Source organism: Triticum dicoccoides, chromosome 6A (genome assembly GCF_002162155.2).
Source record: "Triticum dicoccoides isolate Atlit2015 ecotype Zavitan chromosome 6A, WEW_v2.0, whole genome shotgun sequence".
NCBI classification, from domain to species: domain Eukaryota; kingdom Viridiplantae; phylum Streptophyta; class Magnoliopsida; order Poales; family Poaceae; genus Triticum; species Triticum dicoccoides.
The window spans coordinates 55,586,935-55,606,459 of record NC_041390.1 but is presented as its reverse complement, the minus strand read 5'-3'; the positions used below and the strand labels follow the sequence as shown (position 1 = coordinate 55,606,459).

General features: G+C 49.3%; 3 protein-coding genes across 3 annotated transcripts; 1 reads left to right on the top strand and 2 right to left on the bottom strand.

The window, feature by feature from the left end:
• Positions 1 to 1,099: 1,099 nt before the first annotated feature.
• On the bottom strand, positions 1,100 to 4,834 carry LOC119314788. The gene is made up of 6 exons (XM_037589464.1): positions 4,443 to 4,834; positions 4,120 to 4,279; positions 3,823 to 4,005; positions 3,654 to 3,737; positions 2,069 to 2,150; positions 1,100 to 1,844 (listed from the first exon to the last, which is right to left on the bottom strand). Exons 1-6 carry the CDS (start codon positions 4,757 to 4,759, stop codon positions 1,411 to 1,413), a joined length of 1,260 nt encoding a protein of 419 aa, XP_037445361.1. The 5' UTR covers positions 4,760 to 4,834; the 3' UTR covers positions 1,100 to 1,410.
• A 5,024-nt stretch (positions 4,835 to 9,858) lies between these two features.
• LOC119314787 (protein LOW PSII ACCUMULATION 2, chloroplastic-like) lies at positions 9,859 to 12,083 on the top strand. Its single transcript, XM_037589463.1, has 3 exons — positions 9,859 to 10,336; positions 11,055 to 11,212; positions 11,767 to 12,083. Exons 1-2 carry the CDS (start codon positions 9,937 to 9,939, stop codon positions 11,192 to 11,194), a joined length of 540 nt encoding a protein of 179 aa, XP_037445360.1. The 5' UTR covers positions 9,859 to 9,936; the 3' UTR covers positions 11,195 to 11,212; positions 11,767 to 12,083.
• Positions 12,084 to 12,669: 586 nt separating this feature from the next.
• On the bottom strand, positions 12,670 to 14,110 carry LOC119315638 (BTB/POZ and MATH domain-containing protein 2-like). The gene is made up of 3 exons (XM_037590179.1): positions 13,691 to 14,110; positions 13,433 to 13,561; positions 12,670 to 13,152 (listed from the first exon to the last, which is right to left on the bottom strand). The coding sequence occupies exons 1-3, from the start codon at positions 14,108 to 14,110 to the stop codon at positions 12,670 to 12,672; spliced, it is 1,032 nt and encodes a 343-aa protein (XP_037446076.1).
• Between the last annotated feature and the right edge of the window lie 5,415 nt (positions 14,111 to 19,525).

Genomic DNA, 19,525 nt, shown 5'->3' with positions numbered 1-19,525 from the left:
ACACAAACGCTCATACATACGCGCATATATTCACCTCTATGAATGCACAGACGCACATCCTACCCCTATGAGCACCTCAGAAAGACTGAGCCGGCATATCATCTTGAAATTTATGAAGTCATCATAAGCACCTCGTCGTCGACGGGAACGTCTCATCCCACTGAATGTGCATCGTCGGAAATGCTAAAATAAATTCAGGAACAAATGCGAGCACCGGGACTTGAACCCTGATGGGCTAGGGATACCACCGTCCCTCTAACCATCCAACTACAGGTTGGTTCGAGCAAGGACTAAAATCCTAACCTAACTACTAGCCGGAGCCGAGGCACCAAGATTCTCTCCCCGTCATCAGCCGACGGAGCAGCAGACAGAGGGAAGGCGAATCCAGAAGCTCGCCGACGGAGATCGAGAGGAGGAAAGCTTTTCCCTAGTCCCCTTGTGAGTGGGGAAAGAAGACAATCGTCTCTATCTTACTTTCCTTCTAAGAAAACAAAATTTCAAGCTGAAACCTAAAATGGCATAACCAAATGATTGTTTAGCCAATTGACTTATCTTTTGAAGCAATTAGTCCAACTGAAGAACCATTTTGTTTCTTGCATCCATGTCTTTAAAACTAGATTTCGAAAGGCTTTGGTGAACACGCACATGTGTACTCCTACTTCCCAGGTTATTTGCTCCCGCGTGTAAACTGTGAACAATCAGTTTTAGACCGGCCAAACACTGATGTTCCATGCAAGTTTATATTCTAATTGAAATGGATCATTTTACTGGCCTGTATTTGACCTTGATTTTTGAACCAAAAAATAGGCTTCTCAACAGGGCCTTAGAACGAAAGAGCCACTACATACTCCGTAAAGAACAAAAACGTAATTACATTCATTTTGGAGCACGAACTACAGAAGCATTGAACCATAGCAAATCTACTACTTCATCCGTGAGTAAGCAAACAAAATTATCAGTGTATCGCCTCTGACCGAATCAAATAATGATAAGTGAATGTTTTGTACCACATCAACGTTGGCAAAATGCATTTTTGTACTAGTATGTACGGAGTAACTATGACTGGAAAACCATTTCACTAGTTTTCACCATTAGAATGGAAGAGCCACTGCATACATATTGTACATAATAAAGAACCAAAACAGTAATTACATTCTGATTTACGGTTTCTCATATATCCAGTTCACATGAAACAAAGATAAAAAAAATTCATATATAGCTGGAATCCCTTTTCCAAATGTAAATTACATCTTTTTACTCCGTTGCCTCTCCCTCTCCCATCGACCGCCGGCAGCATATATACACCAATGTCCTTCATCTGCCATCAACGGCATGTGCTACAGTTAGCCAGATCATCTCCATTCTCTCCACGCAAATTGGCTCAGAGGATCCTGAGGAAGATGTCAGATCCTACAACGTATTCCTCTGCCCCACAAACTTCCGTGCAACGCCAAAGATGAGAGCCTTTGTCAGGAGCCCTTGGTCGAGAGTACAGGCTAAAGCCACAGCCCCGCCGAGCACAAGGAACCTCGCCATCCGGTTTTTCACAGGTTTCTCTTCGGCTTCCATGATGTCTGATTGGTCACTGTTTGACTCCATTCCTCGGACAAAATTGTCGCCGACCTTGGTGTTGATCCGTGCCATCAAGGCACTCGGCGAAGGTGGCTCCCCAGCAGCCCTGGCTTTCTGATAGGCACGGAGTCCAGGTTCGATTCTCTTCACACATCCCCACATGCCCTGCCGAATGCCAATCTTTGCAAGCTCATAGGGGATGCCCATATCCTCATGGTGGAACAAGAGGATCTCGCAGGCAGTCGATCCACCGTTCCCTCGTCTTGACTCCACTGTTCCAAAATCAAAACAACAGAAATTTTGAGTCATCGAAGAATGAATGAAGGAAAGAAAGTGGTATTCTTTCCAATAGTTTCTAGAAAATATGTTGTCTCCTTTTCATTCATTTGTCATGTCCAGCATTAAAAAGTTAGTTCCTTCAACCTCACTATTCAAACAGCTCTGTTTCACCTCTTACCACTCATGTGCAAGCAAGGTAGTGAAGGAAAGTGGTTACCTGCACGGATGCACCAGCTTGAGTAATACAAATCTACTCTGCGAGGTTTGCTGCGCCGCGGGATGGATGGACATGGCACACCCTGCATCATGTACATAAATCAGAGACAGATAAATAGCTGAGCAAGAGTATATGATGTAACTTGTAAGCATAATATACACATGCACATCGACGCATTCTGGCAATTCACTCCATGCAAGGTGATGTTACCCCAAGAGCCTAGACTGTTACTTTCTGGCTGATGTCAAAAATCTCTTGAGTTTTGAGAAATAATCTAAAAATATCACTTTATGCTGTGCAATTAACTGAAATAACAATTGTTGAGACACTTGATCCACCAAATCTACACAATTCCTTCTTACTTTAAAATAGTATGCATGTGCCTACAAGCTGCAAAAGCAACCAATAGAGAACTTTCGTCGAGTAGAATAGGCAGTTCAATGAAGCCATATAAAACATAATCACATCAATTTATCGAATAATGAATAGTTGAGTGTAGAGGGATAGTTAAAGACAGGTAAAAGGAGAAGGATACAATAACGGAAGAGAAAAATGTCAGATGACATGAACAAGCATGTCAAGGGTAACAATAGTATGCATAGAACTTTCTATAAGGCATGTGACAAGTATCGACATCAGATACCATTTTGTTATAGCAGGAATGGAACCAAGACTAGGAAACATGGATTTAGTCATGACACGCAGTCCGGGTAAACCCACAGGTACTTGCACGTGCTTTATTGAGATGATGTTAAGATGACGAAGACAGCATGGAATAAAACTACAACCAGAATTGGTATTGACATGTTTTTAAGTTTGACACTGATGTGCCAACTCTTCCTAGTTGCTTCATTCCTTTGTATTGTGTGGTTACCACTATTAAATATAACTTAATGCAAGAGTTATCTATCTGTCCACATTGTTTGATTTCAAACAAATAATAGAGAAAAAAGAAAAACTAGAGACTTTCCTCTATCAACAACTCAACATTAATATCAAGACTTCAATGATGTTAGAAGTCTGTCCTGGTACATGCACTCGAAGGATGGAGAAATGGCCTCATATCATTATCATTAGAAAAAGATATCAGCACACTTGACAAAGAAAAGCTGATCTACCAAGTTACCATACGTGACACCTCATTACCATTTAGTATAAGGTATCCACAGAATTGTCGTCGTCCAGTCAACAATATCATTAAATTTACCTAGCTGTGCCTATTCTGAACTGAGTTGGATGATGTACTACGATGCAACTTTTTTGTCAACATCATCGATTTGTTTACACAGATGTTAAAGCAGCAAACCTCTAGATTTTGCCTGCAGGATTTTTCACACTAGTCCCTTGTAATTTGGTTGCTGTGCATTCTTTTAACACAAATGATGTAAATAAAACTTCCATTGGAAACAAGGAAACATATAAATTTGAATTATGGACATTGCAGTGATGTAACTGCAATTTTAGACAATTTCTATCAGCAACATCATATGCTAAGGATCAAGCACGGTTCTCCTATAAATCTCAACCCCTCAGAATAGAAGGAAGCATCATTGATGAACACTAGTAAATTTCTGAATTTCCTTACCTTTGTAACACAATAGTACGCGCTTCCCAGTTTCCATATCCGGCGACCAATGATGTACTCCCTGTCACTACAGAAGAAGGGGAACTGCGAGCAAGAGAGAGCAAACCATAAGCATGAAGTGATAGCCTAGCAGGGCTCAGAGCTAATTAACCATCTCAAGGCCATCTACCTTGCGAACCCAATGCACTTTCATCGTCCCGGTTGTCTGACACTCCTCCAGCGTCTGGTGAGAGATGAGCATATCATCCCACTTGTTGGACATCCGGAACTCGTCATCTCCAAAAAAGTCTCTTACTTCATCCGGGGTTGCGTTCTCAAAGATTGTGCTGCTCTGGTATTGCGGAGGCCCATTCTGATTTCATCCAAGTACAGTACAGACCCATAATTAGCCCCCAAATAGGCATTCAGTACTTCACATCAACAAGTATAAGAGAACCCAATCAGTCTACTGAGAAGTGGTATTCACCTGGGGATCCCTCCTCCAGGCCTGGTAGGTCATGTTGGGCAGCGCCTTCTCCATCATCTTGATCCACGCCGGGCCGCCGTCGTTGCCCTCCACCAGCCTCCAGAGGTTCACCAGGTCAGCCTTCCCCACCGCCAGCTCCTCGTTCGCCATCTCCGACGACCTGCAAAGGCAAAGCAGGAGCAGGTGAGGGGTGAGGACCACTCCGATTTCGCCAAATCCCCACTAAAGAACACGCGGCTTTGACCACAGCAACAACTCCCCACACCAAGAAGAACCAGGCACGCATTTCAACGAACATCTCGGGGGCCTAGTAGGCAACGTACCCTTGCAGGGAAGCCTCGTCGTCCTCCTGCTCCTGCTCCTGCTGCTGCCGCTGCCGCGCGCCGGCGAGGTAGTCGAGCGGGCCGCGGATGCGGGCGGGGAGCTGCGCCCTCCAGAAGTCGAGCGTGGCGACCTGCGGCGGGTCGGCGGCGGGGGCGACGATGCCGGCGGCCCAGCGCGGGCGCCAGGCCCAGCCGAGCAGGAGGCCGACGAGGGCCGCCGCCCAGAGCGGCCCCGCGAGCAGCGCCATCTCGCAGGCCGCGCCCCACGCCGTCGGCTGCTCCAGCACCCTCGCCACCGCCGACAGCACGTACCCCATCGGCGCCGCAGCCGGGGGCGGGGGCGGGGCTGTGGATTGCGGCGAGGGGGGAACGGAATGAGGGGGAGGCTTTGCGGCCTACCGGAGAGGATTAAAGACTCGATTTTTTCGCTCCCTATCTTCTCTTTTATTGGGTTTCGTTCGTTGGTGAGGTGAGGTGTGGTGCACGAGTAGCGATGTGACCACTGCTGTGTGGACACGGCGCATGGACTCTGTCTGTTGGAACTCCTCCTTTTCTAGCTATTCTGCCTTTTATGGAACTCTTTTTCAGTTGCAGAAGAGGTGCATATTTGTAGCCATAGGATGCTTACTTCCAATCTAGATCTTTTTGGCCTCCACAATATTCTTTCAAAAAATGTATAATATGCATATATAAAAGAAACGGAAAGAAGACTTTGAGGCGAGGCGAATGACATAAAAATAGATAGGCGACCATTGACTGCTATAGTATGATCTTGGGGTCAATTCAGTGTTGGTTCACGAGTCATTTTCAGATGGGCGTTTAATATGTTTTCCATGTTGTTCCTTGAAGGCGCAAAAGATGGTCCAGGGGTATCAAAGCCTTTCTAGAGACTAAGAAATGGCATTCAGTCTTTTAACAAACAAAATTTTAGATATAACTTTCCATAAAAATGTGTAACACGTTGGAGCTAAATTCGAATCTTTTCTCTTGATATAACGAATGGTCCGATGGCAATGATCGAGATCTATGGCACATATACTGCAAAGAAATGTGGAAATGCAGATTTTACCATGTTGATTCTAGCAACAAGTTGCTTTTGACTCAGTCAAAATCAGAAAGCTCATTCATCGGCTTTTCCCACTTTGTCCATGATTTAAAGTACTCTACACTCTAATTGGTAGAGGACGGTTATTTCGAGTATGGCATGTACTGAACCAAAAGGAAACCTCTCACCCTATCCTTTCTTTTTTGTAGGGACGTGTCACTCTATCCACTCACAAATACGTACTTACATGTCACACGAATTTTCCTCAGGGCCAAAATACAGTAGAGAGATGCTGTACTACCGTACATGTGAACATTGGGGGGTGTATGGACTTGGCGCAGAGACGTGGAGGGCAGCGCCCCCAAGAGATAAGGCGATTGGGGGATAGAGGCTGGGGTGGCGCGTGTCTGATCCCTGTGGGGTCCCAGCCCCCGCGCCGTCCAATCGCGAGCCGCCGCGTACGCGCGCCGGACGCGAATAGGGTAGTAGTCGGGTCGTGTGACCACTGGCCAGCCAGGCAGCCAACAAAATTAGAACGGCGGAGGCCAGCTTCTGATTGGTTGTGGGGTTGGTGCCTCACCAACTGAACACCATCATCATCGCCAAGATAAAATTAGGCTAAGCATGCTTCATTAAGACACTAATCCTTATCACCCGTCAAAAAAAAAGACACTAATCCTTATCCTGCTCCATTGACAAATGGCGCTCGTGTGTCTAGAAAAGATTTTCTTTTATGTTGATGCTTTTCTTTAGATATTATTGTCAGTGTTTCTCCCGTGGCATCTTCGGCGAACAGACAACTGAGGTTCTGGAAGATTAATTATGCTAGTGTAAGTAGTATGTATTACTAGTTACTTCATTCAATTAATGAGGTGTTGCGTCATTTTTTACTCAGCATATTAGACTTGTGCCAAGTCAACTTTGCAAAGTTTGACCAAATTTATATTTAGAAATATCAACATTTACAATACTATATATATGAAACTACATTTCATAACGACTCTAACAATGTTGACTTGGCATTGTAAACGTTGATAGTATCTTTTTCTATAAATTTGATCAAACTAGAGATACTTTAATTTCGGACAAAACTTATATGCAGACTAAAAAGAACCGGAGGGAGTAAACATTACTTCCTCCGATCCATATGATCAGCGACAATTAATACAGGTCGGAGGGAGTACCTAACAGTACAGTCCTGGGGTATTTACACAAAACAATACTATTAGGGAAAAGCTTATACACAGACGCTTACTAGTAGCGCGGGTTTATACCCCTCGCTACTGCTACTTACTAGTAGCGCGGGTTTTTACCACCCACTACTACTAAGTTGATAGTAGTAGCACGGGTTTTTAACCCCCACTACTACTAAGCGGTCCCTACCGTGCCCCCCGGGGACATGCCATAGTAGTAGCGAGGGTTATAAACCCGCGCTACTCCCCATATCCTCGACCGAATCCCTCCTCTCTCCCACACTCTCGCATTCCCCTTCTCCTCCCGCCCGTGATTCCCATCCTCACCCCCCACCGCTGCCGCCAATCACACACCTCGGCGCCTTCCCCAAATTCGGTGACCTACTCTCCCTCGACGTCTCCCGACGCCGACGACGGCCACGTCCAGGAGGAAGCAGGAGGCTTCCGTTGCCATTGCCAGCGACGCGCGACGCTGACTCATCTCCCACCACGAGATGCGCGCATCGCATCCTCTGTTTCGTCGTCGGGGTCGTTGACTGGCTTGCGTGTTTGACGGGCTCTGCAGATTCTGATGCGGGGGAGGAAGAGGAGGAGGAGGAGCGGCAGCAGAAGCAGCAGCAGGAGCAGGACGAGCACGAGCAGCTTCGGCGGCCACCAGTGAGTTCCTCCTCCTACTCCTCTCTATCTATCTCTTCCTCATTCAAATAACTTTCTCTTCTTTTGTAGCAGCAGCAACCATGAGAGATGCGGGAACGAGTTGGGTGGGGAGCCACCATCACCATGGGCAACTTCATCCCCTCCAGGACCAGCAGCAGGCAGCAGCCGTGGTTGGAGAGGACGATGACGCCCAGCAGCACCAACCATGGATGGAATTTATTTTTTTAATTCCCAAATAGTTAGTAGTAGCGCGGGGCCCTGACTCGCGCTACAGCTAAGTAGTAGTAGCGCCGGCGTCAACCACGCTACTACTATCAGAAGTAGCAGTAGCGAGGGTTATACACGCGCTACTGCTACAAGTTAACTGTGGCGCCGTATCAGTAGCGCGGGCGTCCGCGCTACTGATACACCCAAAACCCGCGCTACTGCTAGACTTTTTCCTAGTAGTGCAAATTAGTTGTGGTGAGCAGTCCGATCTCAGTCGCAACCTTCGGCAACACATTGGGGCGGTTTTGTAAGATCACGACCTACCAATTTGTTCATACAGTATTTGTTTACATAGGAGTAAGAGATACTACATGACGCCAACCTATAGTCCATAGTCGAGCTAAACGATATGTTTAACCTTAAGCACCTGCAAACGATTGGGCTTAAAGTCACTTTCCTGATGGTTGCAACCCCTGCACTTGCCAAAGGGCAGACAAAACGGACGATCCATATGTTGTACTACCATCCATTGCTAAACATCTAGCCGTGCGAAAGTGGTTAGCAATTTAATTTAACTGGTTATACAAATGAGCTAGTGATCGGGACCGGCGGTGAGTGAAGAGCACTAAAAGTAGCACCAGCACTCAAAATTAACAAGGTTTCGTGGTACTCGGGGGTCCTGGCCGGGTGCGAAAGCTCCCACTGATTAATTGTTTAGTTTATTAGTTGGTGTGCGATCGACGCGCATCCGTGTCTCAGGTCAAGGGACAGCTAATAACGCAGGGCTGCTAGCTAAGGCTTCTTTTGGTTTATAGGATAGGATTATTATAGAAATAAGAATTTTGTAAGAAATGAGATGACATGTATTTCAAATCCTATGAATAAGAATAGGAAACAAGATGTCATTTGGTTGACACCAAAGGAATTTTTTCATTGAGTCTAGGCTCTTTTTTATTTTCCTATGAAATGTGAAGGATATGAATTAATTCTATATAGGAATAGGAATCCATTCCTATGAACCAAAGGGCTCTAAAGTAAAAAATTCTATAAGAATCCTATTCTCTAAAATTCCTATGCGCGTGTGCGGGCGCTCGAGTGTGTTAAACGTTGCTTGTGATAGTATGAAATTAGCCGCTGTATGGGCGCCTCCGTCGGCTTAATTATATTGACCGGCACGGCGAAATGGCTCCCCAGAGCACATGCTAGGGAGTCCTGGGGCTACCTTAGTGAAAGCATTGTTTAGTAGGAGTATTTCAGGTAATTATTGATTTTGCTACCATGTGCATGTTAGTTGTGTTTTTCTTTCTTTTGTGCGTGCGTGTAGTTTTTCTCTTCCAATTTTTTACAAAAGCACACACATAGGACACAACTACCATGCAACACATGTGGCGAGCAATCTCAAATCATTTACTCCCTCTGTTCACTTTTTAAGTCATTTCAGACAGCTCAAAATAGGCTGTTTTGTACATTTTCTGAAACGTCTTCAAGGTCTTTTAAAAATGAACAAAGGGAGTAGAAAAAATGGGCATGATCACGTGCACACCTGAAATGTTTCATTTATTTGCTTGAAATTGTTGTTACCTGATAACACACACTATGTCAGCTGCAATTACCTATTTTTGTAAACACCCATGTATTAACCAAATTAAAGGCACATGAGAGCTGATGTGTTGAGCATTTCATCAACTAAATCGTTCTTCACAGAAAAGGGAGTCTGTCTCCAAAACGATGAAGCTATGTAAAGCAAAAGCAATATAGGAACCCGCAAGGCATGCACAAAATTCCGCTTCCTACACACTAGAAGGTGCAATTACAAATTTATCTGGCATGGTTAAATATATGTCTCTTACTGTTACATTGCTCTTGAAGTGAGACTTGACAATGCATTGTTGACCTTTTCTCTATGTCATGAAAATACCTACATGATAATGTGGAATTACATGTGTCGACAAGTTAACCTGAAAGGTTTGGTTTCTTTTTTTTTCCCCAATAACGAAGGTTTTATTTCCCTCTATGAGTTTTCAAACCAAGCAGTACCTTTTTCTTTTGGCAAAAACAATGATGATCATGTTTTTTTAGAATTAATGATCATTGTGGGTTTTTTTGGAGACAAAATGATGATCGTGTTTTTTTTTTGAAAAATGATCGTGGGTGCATATACTACCAGAGGAGAAGGCCCGGCAGAAAGTATCGGGCCTGAGCTCTCGAAACAAAACGGACTCCATTTCGCCAGCACAAAACCCACTGTCTCTTGTCCACGGCCCAGCCCACCAAACCCGCCTCGTCGCCTCCACCTCCACCGCCCACTCCACAGAGCAAGCCAAGCCAGAGATAAAACCAACTCGGACGCGCCGGCAGCGCAGCAACCGCACCGCACGCCCTCGCCGTCGCCATGGCCACGGCCTCCGGCTCCTCCTCCCTCTCCGCCGCGTCCTTCCTCTCCCCAGCCCCGTCTCGCCCCCGCCCCCTCTTCCGCGCCCTCGCGGCCTCGGGCTCGGGCGGCGGCAAGAAGAAGGCCGGCAAGTCCAAGAGCAGCAGCAGCAGCAAGGGCAAGGGCAAGGAGAAGGCGCTGGAGCCGCCGCCTGACGTGACGGTCCGCCGCGCGCCGGCCGGGAGCGCGTCGGTGTTCGAGCAGCAGCGGACGAAGGCGGGGTTCAACCCCGGCGGCCGCGGGAATCGGTTCACGGAGGACGAGGTCCGGCAGCGGCAGGCCACCGAGAGCGCCTTCCTCTTCGCCTGGCTGGGCCTCGGCGGGATCATCCTCTTCCAGGGCCTCGCGCTCGCCGCCTCCGGTAATTCACCTACCTATGCTATCTAGTAGCTGATTTAAGCTTTGTCCTATGGGGAATCTGGACATTGTTGGGTACAAAACCTAGGTATTTGAAACTTAGGGGGATGCCATGATATGATAGTAAGAGTTAAGAAGCATTGTGGCGCAGTGGAGTACTACGTATTACTAACTTGAGTGGCGTCTGGTGTTAAGAAACATCATTTGCTCTGTAAATGTTGGATGCATTTTTCAGGTTTGCCATGGCACCGTTGACTTGGTGATTTTAACTGAACTGAAATTGTGCTTGCGTGATGCTGATCGATGCATATAACTCACCATTGCCTTGGCTTGTTCTAAATTATCCGTGTTAATCATTTATCAACCAAATTCTCTAAGTTGGACCATTTGGAATGAGAGACATGCTAGGGGTCTTCCACCACAAGTCCGCTTCGCCGACAATCCTCCTTAAGGGTATAAAGAAAGAGGCAAAACTTTGGGTCATCGCGGGGGCGAAACACTTAGGTCTAATCATGCCGGGAGAGTAGTGTCCTTGTTCTATGTTGGTGGACGTTTGGGGGTTGTCTTTGTAACCATAACACTATATTTTTCCCTTAATTAATGGATGAGGCAAATCTTTGGCCTCTGTTTCAATTTTTATTTGCTAAGGGTGGGAAAGGTTTTGCTACTGTAGAATTGTTGACTCAACTAATCATATCTGAACCTTCTTATGAAAAATGCAGGTTTTCTGCCCACAGAATGGGACAGTTTTTTAGTTAAGTACCTGTATCCGTCGTTCACCCCGACAGTACTCTTGTTCCTCGGGGGTACGACTGGATATGGCGTCTTCAAGTACTTTGAAGGCGAAAAAAGCAAAGACTAGATTCGTTTCAAAGCAAAGGTGAGGCTAAATATCATCATCCCGTGAATATGTGGTGTTCTTTGCTACGTTCGTTTTGTTCACCCCACCTGAGGTAGTCTCCAGATAGTCTGAAATACATGTCTACTTCATATACATTATGTAGCTATTGTTGGATAAGATCTCTTGTTCCAGCTTTAGAAAGCTACAACACAATAGACTCATCATCATTGACTACTGCATTACAGTATATATGTGCTTGCATCTACAAGTTTCACAGTGTAACAGATCATCTACATTTGCGGAAAGCATCACCTGTGCTCCTCTTATTTAGAAGGTACTTAGTCATAGATCATAATCCCCCAAAGACAGAGGTTGCTTAAACAATAACTACCTAGTACATACATGGTGTTCGCCTTTCCTGTCATGTTTTATGCTGCTCCACATTCTTCAGTTGTTACAGTCGAGATCAGCCTTATCGTCTAGCTACATGAATTGAAACTTGATTTTCCATTTGGTGTCTTTTCCATTGGCCACCCTATGACCCTGTCATCCATTCTTCTTTTTCATGACCCTGTTCATTCCATCTGATACAGCATCTCGGAGCAGAGTTTGCTGACTTTGAGGGGTGGAGTTCCTTGTTAGTGTGGTAAAGGAACATAGTACTGTCTCAGAAGTAGCTTAAGGCAGGAGATGAGTCCCAGAGAGCTAGGCTGTTGCTGTAAAAGAATTTCTCTTTTTGTCGCCAATCCTGAATTACTGACGATCTTCTATGTAAAGGTAATAGCCATTGTATATTCATGTATGAACTGAGATGTATAATGGTTCCTACGCACTAGTCACATGGCCGTCTGTACATGTTACTTGTATCGAGCATTTGTGCCCTGTTCAGTGTACATGGATTTGCACGATCTGTCCTGCTAGAATGAGGCTAACTGAGTTTAGTTATGGTTATTTTCATGAAGAAAAATCCTAAACAAAAGCAGTTATGTATCGTAGGATGTTGACAATCATTTGGAGTAAAATGTGTGGTCATTTTAGCCAAATTATTTATCTTATAGTGATTGTTTGGTATCACTGATTTGGTCATCCACGAGATTTATCTAGGGTATTCGTATCATCATGCACCCTCAATCGGATCGGAGAAGGTAACATACTGACGAACTTGAACGCTGCTGGTCAGTTTTTACACCTGCAGCTGATGCAGGTTATCCATGGATGCACCCAACACGAAATTTCATCTCAACATTTCAACGTACAGCCATGCATGCATGATCAAATGAATTCAAGCAAATCACATATAATAGATTATTTTGCTGCATTTCAAATTTCAATATTCAGCAAACATCTCGAACAGTAGTGGTAGACATAAGACATCAACACAATCCTATGCCCCGGGGTCGAACAGTATTGTGCATGTCATAGGATTGTGGCATCAGCGACACAATAATAACCTTATATATAGGGATCATGAACCATAGGTCTAGAATTCAAGCGATTCAGGAAGCAAACTTGGAGAGAAGCTCCTTGAGAACGGAGGGGCTGCAGGTCCTGATTATTTGCTCCAGCCCATCAGCCGTGAAAACCGTGTGCAAATTTGTGCTAGTTTTGACGAACTCCAGGCAGGAATGCTTCAACCAGAGGCACCGGTTCCGCTCAGCCATGACAATGATGTCTGCCACCGTGTCCTTGCAAATCAATTCGGTCAACTTCTCTTCACAGACTGACTTGAGGCTTTGGAGACCATATCTTTCTGCAGCTTCAAGGAGCTGTGGCAGCCAGTCTTTTTTCATGTCATCCTCTTCTGTGTCATCATCCTGTTCCGTGTCATCAGTCTCATCGCCATTGTCACGCTTGAATTCAGGCATTCCATCGGTGTAGATGAAAGTAAGCAAGCCCAGGAATACGTTTGCTTTGATGTCGTCTATCTTGACAACACTGGACGTAGCATTGTCCACATTCATGGTGCCAAAGAGCCGTGCCTTGAAGACGGTAGATCGGGCTGCAAGCATCCACCGGTGCGCAGCGAACTCCTTGCGGTCAACCTCAAACGTGACGTCAGCACCCTCCTTGCTCAGGAGGAGATGTGTCATCATCCTGTTCCGTGTCATCAGTCTCATCGCCATTGTCACGCTTGAATTCAGGCATTCCATCGGTGTAGATGAAAATAAGCAAGCCCAGGAATACGTTTGCTTTGATGTCGTCTATCTTGACAACACTGGACGTAGCATTGTCCACATTCGTGGTGCCAAAGAGCTGTACCTTGAAGACGGTAGATCGGGCTGCAAGCATCCACGAGTGCGCAGCGAACTCCTTGCCGTTAACCTCAAACGTGACGTCAGCACCCTCCTTGCTCAGGAGGAGATCGCCAAGATGGCTTGGTAAGTCGGCCTGTGGCAATTCGATGAATGGAAGAGCGGCGGTCCCTTCCTCCTCCTTGTTCACGGCCGACTTGCGGACAACAAGGTCACACCGGATGACGAAGCTGTCGTCCTTGAGATGCCTTGATCTTTCAAAAACCTCCTTTTTCATGAATTCAAACTGGTCATCCAAAGAATCATGGAAGCCCAAGCAAACTGGTTGGCTTTGGCGGATGTGCTTTGGTACCCGCAACTCGGGCTGGTCAATGAAACTGAAGGCATACTGAACCTCAACGCTCGGCCCGGTATCATCTTCAAGGACAAGGGAAAGTGAAACCGATATAAATTCTTCATAATCATCGTCAAAACCATTAGTGTGGTAGTTGATGGTCCAGCGACGGCCTCGAACAATGAAAGGACGAGACTCGATGGACTCGCCGTTGGGAGTAGTCTCTTTGGTCCGCAAGTAACCTTCGACAACGAGCAAGTGGTACCCGCTATCTGCACCGGAGTTGATGGCCGACTTGGTGGAGGCGCACAGCTTGCCGTCAGCAATGAGAGATACGCCAGCAAAGGCCATGTTGGGCAAGCCTCCAATAGTAGAGCTGCGAGAAACACATATATGTTATGAGATGTGGTGCAGCATTGGGTGATACCCTGGGAAGAAAGTGATGAACGAAATCTAGGGGTCGATCAGGGGAAGCATATCTAAATTACATAAACGTACTGATGCAAGAATAGAGGATCGCCGATCACCGCCGTATCGCCGGGCGGCCGGGCCGGGGTAGGAGTGGGACAGAATGGTAAGAGCCGGTCGAGGAGATCGCCTGAGGTAGCGCATACATATAGCAGCGAGAATGAATGCGAGATGCCCGGCAACCTCTCTCTGGAGAACCTCGTCGTGCTCGTGTTCAATTCAAACGAAGTCCAGCGCTCCTCCGTCCCCTCTAGAACTGAGCACATGCAGGCCGAGTTAATTAAGTTTTTCTTTGTTTCGAGAACGAGTTAATTACTGCTAGGTTAATGCAGAGGCTTTACATTTCCGAGGAGACCGTCGATTGAGCTTGCGTGGTTTCAGATCGATGCATCCACACTTGCGTTTCGCCTCCTCCAGGTCTCACCGAAGAGTTACTACTTGGCCAGGCCTCTTTTCTTTACGTGTATATTTACGTGTAGGACCCATCTTCTGTTTCCTCTGTATAGTTAAGGTTGTAACCTCTGTACTTATATATACGTGCCTGATGCACCGATCAATACATCGAGATTGCACAGCCCATATCTTGTCCTTCTATATGATATCTATTGCAGCACGATTTTAAAACCCTATAGCCACTGCCGCCGCCACCACCAGTCGCCGCTGCCGCCACCATCCCTTGGGTCGCCGCCGCCGCCGCTGGTCGCCGCCGCCTCTCCCCACCACCCAGCCCTCTGCCGCCGCCGCCTCTTCCCGAGGCCGCCGCTGCTGCTCACTTCCGCTTCCGCTCACGCCCTCTCTCCCGAACCCTCACCTCCCACCCGCGCCGCACCCGCACCACCCCAGCCCCCTGCCACCCGCGTCGCCACACTTCCCAACCTGTGCCGCAACCCGAACCACCCACCCACCACCCACCCGCGTCGCGCCGCGTCCCAAACCCTAACCCTAGCCATGAGCTCCTCCTCGTCCACCGTCTCAAACCCGTTCGCCGGTCCCAATGTCACTCTCGTCCACGACCTCAACATCCATGAGCGTGTTCCGGTCAAGCTTGATCAAAACACCGCGTCCTACTCCGCTTAGAAGCGGTATTTTTCACTTGTGTTCCGTGAGTACCTCCTGCACGGCCACGTGGACGGCACCGTGGACTCGGCGCTCATGATCAAGGACGCGGAGTGGATGATCCTCAACGCCACCATCATCCGCTGGTTCTACCTCACCATCTCCAGCGATCTCTTTCACACCATGGTGGACGATGACGACGCCTATGCGGTCTGGACCAAGCTCAACGGCCTCTTCACCGACAACCCGCTGCAGCGCAAGGTCCTGCTCCATGGTGAGTTTTACGGGTGCCAGCAACTTGACTCATCCATCGATGATTTTTGCATGCGCCTCAAGAAGCTTGCCGATGAGCTCCGTGATCTCGGGGAGACGATAGGCGACGAGCTCCTCATCAGCACCCTCACCGCCGGCCTCAATGAGGATTTTGGGAACGCCGCCTCCAACCTTACCCTCATCCCGAAGCCTACCTTCGCTAAGGTGGTCGCGTACCTCAAGTTGGAGGAGCGCCGGCCTCAACCAGGTTTCCCGCCCACCCCGGCCGCTCCCTTCCCGCCGCCCCAGCCAGCGGCCAATGGGGGGGGGGGGGGTTGTCACGGCGGCCGTCGTGGTGGCCGCAAGCAAGGGGCGCAGGCGCTCAGGGAGGAGCACCTCGCCCACCGCAGCAGGCTTATCAGCCGGCCCCGTGGTACGCCGGCCAGAACCCATGGACCGGCGTCGTGCTCGCCTACTCCATGCTGGTTCCTCGGGCCCCTGCCCCGGGCCTTCTCGGCGCCCGGGCACAGTCCCACCAGGCGTTCTACGCCGCGCCGCAGCCCTATGCGGCGTCCTACGCGGTGCCCTACGGCCAACAGCCGCAGCCAGGTGGGCCACCGCTGCTGCCCCTGAAGGCCGCGCCACCACCTCTCCCGCCGGCGCCGTGGGACCCGGCCCTTCTGGCGGCTCTTCACACCGCTCCTTCCCCGTCTAGCTACACCGGCGACGGCTACTGGTACATGGACACCGGAGCTACCGCTCACATGGTGGCTTATCCCGGTAACCTGCACACCTCCTATCCTGTCCATACTTCCAACCGCATCACCGTCGGTGACGGCTCCTCTCTTCCTATCACCCATATAGGTCATGCATATTTTCCGTCTAACTTCACTCCAATATTCATGTCTAATGTCCTACTTTCTCCTGAAATTAATAAAAATCTTATTTCTGTTCGTTCTCTTACACGTGAAAATCATGTCACCGTTGAATTTGACGAATGTGGTTTTTCTGTTAAGGACGCTCACACGCGGAAGGTGCTCCATCGATGTGACAGCCCTGACGAGCTCTACTCGGTTCACTCCGCCACCTCCACCACTTTCGCCGCCCTGTCGCTCTCGCCACCGGAGTGGATCTTTGGCATGCTCGCCTGGGTCATCCTAATCCTGCCATCCCTCGCCACATACTTCGGAGTTTTTCTTTCACGTGTAATAAGAACGAGGATCACTCGTGTCATGCATGTCGCCTCGGCAAACATGCTCGTCTCCCGTTTAGGGCTTCTTCTTATGTTGCATCGTACCCATTTGAGTTAATTCATAGTGATGTTTGGCCCTCTACTATTGCCAGTAATACGGGCTTTCTTTATTATCTTGTCATACTTGATGATTTCTCGCATTATGTGTGGATCTTCATGTTGCGCCGCAAGTTGGATGTCATATCCACTCTCGTCGCATTCTACTCCTATGTTCTCACGTAGTTTGGTCGTCCCATTCTCGCATTGCAGACAGACAACGGGAAGGTGTTCGACAACCTCGCTGTTCGTACTCTCCTTACCACACATGGCATGACTTTTCGTCTCACTTGCCCATACACCTCGCAACAGAACGGTCGCGCTGAGCGTATCCTTCGCACTCTCAATGACTGCGTTCGGACTCTACTCTTTCATGCCAATGTGCCTCCGCGCTTTTGGCCTGACGCTCTCGCCACCGCTTCCCTCCTCATCAACATCCGTCCATGTCGTACTCGCGGGAACTTTACACCTCATCACCTTCTCTTCGGTGCACCACCCTCTTATGATGGGCTTCGCATCTTCGGCTGCCTGTGCTACCCTAGCATCGCTGCTACTGCGCCTCATAAGCTTGTATCCCGCTCCGTCGCCTGCATCTTTCTCGGCTACCCACCTAACACTAAGGGCTACCGCTGCTATGAGCCCGTCTCCCATCGTGTTTTCACCTCCCGACACGTTTACTTTGATGAGATAGTGTTTCCGTTTCAGCAGCAGGTACCCCTTGTTGCCTCGTCTCCGCCGGCCACCAGCGGCTCTTCGACGACTTCGTCAGGTGGATGGACCCGTTCGGCCCGTGGACCGCCTTCGGGCTTTGGCGGTCCTCGCGCCCTCCCGTCGGCGCCCGCACACTCGGCCTCCTCGGTCGAACCTGACGGCGCGACTGGCGCCCCCTTCACCCACCGCCCCCGAGTCGGGCGCCGCGGGATCGGGCGCTGCTGGCTCGGCCGCCTCGCCGTCCCCGACGCCGGCCGCCCCTTCGGCCGCCTCGACGTCGGCCCTGACGCCAGCCTCCTCGCCGGCTCCGACGCCGGCCCCCTCACCGGCCGCCTCGCCGGTGGCTCCGACGGCGCCCCCTGGCCCTGTTACGCGGGCTCGTACTAGTGTTCATCGTCCGAGCCTCCGGTACTCGAGCGATGAGTATGCCCTCGCCACCTCCACCGCGGAGCCGTCTCCTCTTCCCGCGTCCGCTCGCGCAGCCCTCCGTGATCCTCACTGGCTTGCGGCGATGCAAGAAGAGTTCGATGCTCTTCAGCAGAACCGTACCTGGACATTGGTTCCCCGGCCTCCTCGCGCCAACGTCATCACCGGCAAGTGGGTCTTTTGCCATAAGACCCGCTCGGATGGTACTCTTGAGCGCTACAAGGCTCGCTGGGTGGTTCGTGGTTTTTGCCAGCGCGCTGGAGTGGACTTCACTGAGACGTTTGCCCCGGTTGTCAAACCGGGCACGATCCGCACCGTCCTTGAGCTCTCAGTGTCCCGAGGCTGGCCTGTTCACCAGATGGATGTCTCCAATGCCTTTCTCCACGGCCATCTTGAGGAGCAGGTGTATTGTGAGCAACCCACTGGTTTTGTCGACGCCTCCCTTCCTGGCCATGTGTGTCTGCTGTCTCGCTCTTTCTACGGGCTCAAGCAGGCACCCCGTGCCTGGTACCAGCAGATCGCCGGGTTTCTTCAGACACTTGGCTTCAGCGTCACTCGCTCGGATGCCTCACTGTTTGTCTATCGCCACGGTGACACGACTGCATATTTGCTCCTTTACATTGATGACATCATCCTGACGGCCTCCTCCGCAGCTCTTCTTCAGCAAATTACTCTCTGGCTACGTGACGAGTTTGCCATCAAGGACTTGGGTGCTCTACATTATTTCCTTGGCATTGAGGTCGTTCGGCGCCTGGACGGTTTCTTTCTTCATCAGCAGAAGTATGCACATGAGCTTCTTGAGCGTGCTGGCATGCTCAACTGTCCCCTGTTGCTACTCCTATTGACACGAAGGCCAAGGTTTCTGCTCTTGAGGGCTCGCCAGCGTCGGATGCTCCTTTCTACCGGTCTATAGTTGGTGCTCTTCAGTACTTGACTCTCACCAGACCGGATCTTCAGTATGTTGTTCAGCAGGTGTGTCTCCACATGCACGCCCCTCGTGACTCTCATTGGACTCTCGTGAAGCGGATCCTTCGCTACATCCGCGGCACGATGACCCTTGGGCTGACACTCACGGCGTCCACTTCTCTGGAGATGATGGCCTACTCCAATGCAGACTGGGCTGGCTGCCCAGATACTCGTCGGTCCACCTCTGGCTACTGCGTCTACCTCGGTCCTTCACTCGTCTCGTGGTCGTCCAAGCGACAACCCACGGTTTCGCGCTCCAGCGCGGAGGCTGAGTACCGAGCCGTGGCCAACGCTGTTGCTGAGTGCACCTGGCTACGACAGTTACTTCAGGAGCTGCATCACGACGTCTCCCAGACTACGGTTGTCTACTGCGACAATGTTTCTGCGGTGTACCTCTCCGCCAACCCCGTTCATCATCGTCGGACTAAACACATTGAGCTGGACATTCATTTTGTGCGCGAGCAGGTGGTTCTTGGACGCATTCGGGTTCTCCATGTGCCGACTGCGCAACAGTTCGCCGATGTGATGACGAAGGGACTGCCGACTTCTACCTTCGAGGAGTTTCGTTCCAGTCTTTGCATCACTGGCGCCGCTTCGAC

Bases quoted from the DNA above. Each gene is read 5' to 3' on its own strand.
- LOC119314787 (XM_037589463.1), top strand. From the start codon at position 9,937: ATGGCCACGGCCTCCGGCTCCTCCTCCCTCTCCGCCGCGTCCTTCCTC. The intron at 10,337-11,054 runs GTAATTCACCTA...TGAAAAATGCAG, and splicing joins CCTCGCGCTCGCCGCCTCCG to GTTTTCTGCCCACAGAATGG.
- LOC119314788 (XM_037589464.1), bottom strand. From the start codon at position 4,759: ATGGGGTACGTGCTGTCGGCGGTGGCGAGGGTGCTGGAGCAGCCGACG. The intron at 4,006-4,119 runs GTGAATACCACT...GGATGAAATCAG, and splicing joins CCTGGAGGAGGGATCCCCAG to AATGGGCCTCCGCAATACCA. The intron at 2,151-3,653 runs GTAAGGAAATTC...TACATGATGCAG, and splicing joins CGTACTATTGTGTTACAAAG to GGTGTGCCATGTCCATCCAT.
- LOC119315638 (XM_037590179.1), bottom strand. From the start codon at position 14,110: ATGGCCTTTGCTGGCGTATCTCTCATTGCTGACGGCAAGCTGTGCGCC. The intron at 13,562-13,690 runs GTTTTTGAAAGA...GAATTGCCACAG, and splicing joins TTGAATTCATGAAAAAGGAG to GCCGACTTACCAAGCCATCT. The intron at 13,153-13,432 runs GTACAGCTCTTT...ACCGTCTTCAAG, and splicing joins CCCGATCTACCGTCTTCAAG to GCACGGCTCTTTGGCACCAT.